General features: G+C 36.2%; 1 protein-coding gene across 1 annotated transcript in view; it reads left to right on the top strand.

The window, feature by feature from the left end:
- The first annotated feature begins 976 nt into the window (after positions 1 to 976).
- Positions 977 to 6074, top strand: part of BMPR1A (bone morphogenetic protein receptor, type IA) — a 16631-nt gene continuing 11533 nt past the window's right edge. The window contains exon 1 of the mRNA XM_010084494.1: positions 977 to 1172. Coding sequence (XP_010082796.1) covers positions 1106 to 1172 — 67 coding nt within the window. The 5' untranslated portion in view covers positions 977 to 1105. The remainder of the gene's footprint in view (positions 1173 to 6074) is intronic.

The following is a 6074-nucleotide window of genomic DNA, read 5'->3' as shown; positions in this document are numbered from 1 at the left end:
ACTGCAGTCTGAAAAAGTAACTTCTTATTCAATTTGGCGGTCTTAGTTATATGTTCATCCACTGATGAGTAAAATTATATTTTACTTTTGGAGCAAATGGTATGTGTGTGTGTAGTAGGGTGATTTTTCAGGAGGGATTAATTTGCACAAAACTTGGGAATCCAGAAAGATATCAGGATTTTGAATTGGAGTTAACAGAGTAAAAATAAATGATCGATGGTGGTGTGAACTGAGCTAAATTTTGTTTTTTCCAGAGAACTCTATATCGCATAGGAGTCTACAGGAAGAGAGACTGGAATATAGTTAATCCTAAGTGAGAAATTTACTTTTTCATTCAAGTGTTAAATGAGATTGTGCTTTTATTTTTTTAAGTTGTAGTACTATTTTAGAAGAAAAAAGTAACATTATAACTAAATTAGGTAGCTAAACTATTTTAATATAAATTTAGTGCTCATCCAGCAGAGAGGCTGGGTTTTTATTGCAATAAAGCTTCTCTGCAAGCATTTTTCAACTGGTGGCTCTGCGTGGTGTGGCTTTTTTCCTCCAGTATCATGGGAAGTCACCACTGAGTTTCCTTTTTTAAAAAAATAAGAAGCATAAATTTCCATTTCTGTAAAGACAATAGTTTTCAAACAGATTTACATGTTAATCTGTTGAATATTACCTATCATAGCTATATGCAAGTCTAATTTATATGACTGTGACTAGTGAGTTAACACATCTAATATTTTTGATAGAAATGTAAAAACATTCGTGTGGGTTGTTACCAAAAGTGTGTATTTTTGAAGAACCTTGCTGTTCAGTTGGATAGTAAATATGGCTAATATTTTCAGTTACTGATCTTAATAAGCATATGCATTTTTAATTATTTTTTTGCAGCCACATGGTTATGATTAGGGTGATGAAAAATCCTGAGGGTTTTTTCTTGTTTCAGAAATGCAAGGAGATTGTTAACACTTTGTTTTACTCTTATCTTTCAGGAAACGAAGTTGGAAGAGTTACAAAAGCACCAAATTGTGTGTTAGGCTTCACCAAACAGACTCAGCTTAACATTTGTCAAGCGGAAGGGCCAGTTGCCTTACACAGGAAGGATTAAAGGTGAACAATGACTCGATTGAGAGTTTGTCAGCAATTGCTTGGAGCCTATCTGCTTATCATTCTCCATGTTCAAGGTAAATATGTACTGGCTGAAACAAGTTTATATTTTTCATCTGTAACTGAGATGTGTATTCCAGGGCTGTGGTGGGATTCTTTTCATTTGGAGTTAGGGTGTTTATTTTTTTTTTTCTTCTTTTGCAGGCAGGTGTTCTATCTGGCTGACATGCCACATAGGCACTTCCCTAAAAAGAAGGACATTATAGTGGACGTGTGTTATTGTAGTTTAGATTATATATTAGGTCTATTTTAGCAAATGCTATAGAGACAATACTGGAAATGCATAGCATGTGGTGGAGCAAGTTACATAAGCAGCAGAATTGAAGGTTAGACTTTCTGAATTTCGGTTTCCTATGTGTGTGCATCTTTCCCTTTAAATTTGACCCACTGAAGAAATTGCAGTGTGCTGAGAGATGGTGTGGTATAACTAATCTAAATAAACTTGTTGTGCCTACTTGATGGGCTGAGGTGAGGCTATGGGATGTTCACAATAGCCTGGGTTTCAGCTACGACTGTTGTCTTTCCAGCCACCAGTTATCAAAAACTTCCGGAAATCCAGTTATCATTAGGACTTTAAACTCCTCTGTCAAATTGAGTTGAATTAAAAACGAAAAGCATTGTGAACCAGCCAACATGACTGTCTTGTGCTCTATCAGGATTTGAAGCTTTAAGTATAACAATTATAACTAGTTTGTGGGAAAATCTGTTTTATTGTTATTTCCTTACTCCTTATTAGCGACTGTACCAGGCAGATCTGATTCTGTAGTTGCTTGTAGTTCAGAGAAGTGTCAGAATTGCAGAAGGGCTGTTAGTGTATTGCATTCTCATGTTTGGGACATGAACAGTAGTGCTCTGCATGTCCATCAAGCATGTTAGACCATCCACAGTTGGTCTCTGTGGAACATTCTCTTGGTCTCCCAGCAGTGCACCTTTTGTATGTTTCAGTTGAGTACACAGAGCTTCCCATATGTTTTGAGGGAAATAGACAAGACTAATTTGGTCCTGCCATTTTAATACTAGAATATAAAAGGTTTTATATTCTCTTGCCATACTTGTATCAAATACTGCTTAGTGTTTGATTTTATTTTGAGTTATTCTTTGAGTTATTTATTTGCAAAAAGAACAATTCAATGAACCCATTAAAATGGAGAGGAAGCCTAGTAAGTACCCAATGACAATCTTTATGATGTGTTTCTGGTGTGTACCTGCAATATTAGATTAAAGGATTTAGCAGAGCTTTCTCTGTTGGGACTATGCTCGATACATAGCTTGACAACTGATTTTAAGAGCAGACTTGTATTGAATGTGGAGTGGGCCTGCCCCTTCCAAGCCACTTGATGCTGCCTCTTCTCATGTGCTGGTGTTTATCCTCTTGTAAACAAGTGCCAAGGTGTATTTGGGAACTGCTGCAGCTTCTAAACTGGGTGGGAGGAGGCACTTATGCAGAGCATAAGACTGTACCCTATAACATAACCCAAACCTTTATTAGTCAGTAAATATAATGTGACTGGAGATATTTACCTGGAATTGACCAGGGATGAGCTGTCAACTGCACTAAGATCCAAATTAATGAATGTGAATGGTGCCTCAGTGCAACGAGGATCATCTTTCAGCTCTTCAAGTGCCATCCCACACACATATTCACAGCTAAGCTGTTTTGGAACGGAAGTCCTCTCTCTGAATCTGTGCAGAATTGCACTTTGTTAAAGATAATTAAAACGGCCATTCTTCCTTTTGAGTTTCCAGTGGGGTTTTGTCCCGGAGGCTACCACAAGGATACTGAAGGCTTCTGTATCGTTGAGTACAGCCTACAGAATTGTGAACACTTTTCTTCCAAAACGGGACGAGTGTTCCTGTATAATTGCTGAGTTATATGAGCGCTTTCATTCTTTTTAGCCTGCAGGGGCTCAGAATAGTGTATCTTGACTTCTACATATGTGCTTTCGGTGCTGATGTTTGGCTTGATTCACTCTGTGTGTGTATGTGTATGCATGCACACACACGTTTCAGGATTGGGGAAGAACATGGGTCTTAGTTTGAAGCTTTGCCATTGCAGCAAAGACTTCAAGGTTGAAAGCAACAAAACATATGTAAATCCAGGATTCTTCCATCTTCGTTACATTAGTTAAGTTAGGAGAAGAAAATTTTCAAGACCAGTCCCTCTTCCTGTTGTGGACATAAATTTTTTAATTGGCAAGAACTATTTAGACGGAAATAGTCTAGTTTGGGTATAGTTGAAATTTCTAGTACAGATTTACAGATATTTACAGGTGATTAGAATGGTAGTGGGCACAAATCACAATACAGGAAATTTTGGTGAGAAATTTGGAAATAAATTTTTACTGTGAATGTGGTTAAGCATTAGAACAGGCTGCCTGGAGAGGCTGTGCAATGTCCATTCTTAGAGATAGTCAAAACTTGACCAGAATGACTTTGAACAACCTGGTCTATTGGGCCTGCTTTGACCAGGTCATGGTACCAGGTGGTTTCTAGAGGTCTCTTTTGCCCTAAAATGCTCTCAGATGTAGCAGTTTGCAGTGGAGCTTGTTCTTGCTAGTATTCAAGCAGTTTTGCTGTTTCTTGAAGAAGATACCAGCTTCTTCGTTGGAGAGGCTGGCAGTGATATACTTTGTTCTTTTTACTGAAATCATGGTTACCCCTTTGCATTAGTCAATATTCAGCATTTTACTCAAAGGCAATAGCAACTGAAGGAACAACTTTCTTTCTCTAGATACAAATAATAATACAGATACACAGGCCTTATAGTGACTTAAAATTAAATTACATTGACTCCTTCTGTGATCACATTTATTTATAATGCTTCAGTAAATAACATCTAATAAATAATATAGCTGAATTAAGTTTAAAGACCCTCAATTTTTTTTCAGCTTCTAAAGAAGAAATTGCCTTGTCTTAGGAATGTTTTTGACTTTCAAATCAATACTGAGCAAGTTCTGAAAGCCATGGGAAAGTTGAGCTTGTTGAAATGTTGTTTGTTCTTTGATGCAAGCTGCCTAAGGGCTTGTCTTCAAACATGAAATATGCTTGGTTTCTAGAGGTGGTGAGTAGAAAAACAGTCAAGTCTGTCTGCTTGTCCCTAGATGCATGAAGGAGTTGTGTTTGGGGTGGGGGCAAGGGAAGAATAGAGTTGATAGTCACTAAGTATTTGAAAGTTTTACAGGAAGGAGGAAATCTGAAGTTAAAAGTCTAAAAAATAGAAATTGAAAAGAATAGTTTCAAGAAGGAAAATATATGCAAGATGTTACGAAAATGCATCATCAAGGAGCCAGTACAGGTGGAGGAGACATGAGAAATTGAAGAGAATTTGTGTGATTTACAGAAAGAGGAGGGAAAAGCAGAGGAAGTAGAAACCTCAAGCACATGTGCTTTAAGAGACTGGCACCCAGCTTAATGGTTTGCTCCCTCACTTGTTTTGGAGGCTTCTTCAAAATGGTAGGAATCTCGGGGCTTACCAAGACTTGAGAGAATGATAATAACAGCAAGTGTGTCTATGTATGTCCTTGTATATATATATATATATATACACACCAGATTACTTAATAGGTGACTTGCAAAAGCAAGTGGCTGCATGTGTTGATTAATATGAAAATATTCTTACAAGAACAGCAGAAAACAGAGGAAATTCCATTAAATTATTGGTGAACAGCTGCTGTTTCTCAGGTTAGTACTGTGGAGCAGGGCAACACAATGGTTACCCTTTGGATTGTGTGTTCCTTATAACTTATAGGACTTTTTCACTCATGTTGAGGAATGATCAAAAATAAACCTGAGTAGCAGATGTTAATAGCCGCCTTTCCAAGAAAAACATGTTGGTATTTTCTTTCTCACTGTGGAAGGCCTTTGCAATATCTTTAGACCTGTCACTTGCTCTGCCATCTTCATCCACCTAATTTTGCTTATCTAAGGCAAGAGTTTATCAGCTTCATTTGTAATTGGGGACTGTGGTAAATATGCTTTTGTCTTCCCACTAGTGCAGGTTTTTAGTGCAGATGATCAGTTTTACTTCGGAATATACTTTTCTTTGTTTTTATAATGCATTGATGAATGCAACTAATCAATACATGCCATGGAATAGTTAAAGAACTTAAACACGTTGTCCTAAATTTTGTACTTCATGACTGTCAGTTTACTATATGATGTAATGTTAGATATGTGGCTCATCACGTCTTTGTGTTCTTCAGAGACACCGCAGAAGACCAGTATTTTAATCCTTGTAAATTAGTTGACTAAAAATGTATTAATAACATTCAATGTGTATGAGGAAAGGTTTATTAAAAGTTAACTTTTTAATTAGTGTTAATATTCAATATTAAAGCAGACTTAGTGAAGTTGGCATGGTCTGTTAGTGAACAGAAAAAAACTGTTGAGATTTGATTTCACTGTCATACTTTTATTCAAAGATTTTATATAGAAAAGGTTGTTCCTTTTTTTTTACTTTTATGCACTTTCTGAATTTCAGCTGGAATAGTTACTGAATTTAAACATATAAACTAATCTGAAATAAATAAAATATTCTAAAATCTGCAGAATTAACTTAGAATTGTCAGAAGCTGATCTATTGCTTGAGGACAGTGTAGTTCTGTTTACCAGGGATTTCCCCAGTGGCTGCATTTGTCTTTAAAGTGTTGGCAGCTAATATATCTTGCTAAATATTTGTCTGATTAAAGTTATTTTAGTGGATTATTGAAAGTTATATATTGCTTTATTATAATTTCAAATTTAGTTTTAAGTAACTTTATTCCTTGAAAGTCCATTTCATTTAAATTAGAATGAAGTGTACTTTTAAAAGTAAAATAAACATAAAATTTTCTTGTCTCTGGCTTTTGTATTGAATATATAGGCACAGAGAGTAGTCTTCTTCAGAAGTGACTTTTTTTGGGGAAGGGAGGTGGGAGCAG

Source organism: Pterocles gutturalis, unplaced genomic scaffold, assembly GCF_000699245.1.
Source record: "Pterocles gutturalis isolate BGI_N339 unplaced genomic scaffold, ASM69924v1 scaffold52290, whole genome shotgun sequence".
NCBI lineage: Eukaryota > Metazoa > Chordata > Aves > Pterocliformes > Pteroclidae > Pterocles > Pterocles gutturalis.
Note: the sequence above shows the minus strand (reverse complement) of the source record. Positions and strands in the feature narration are given on the sequence as shown.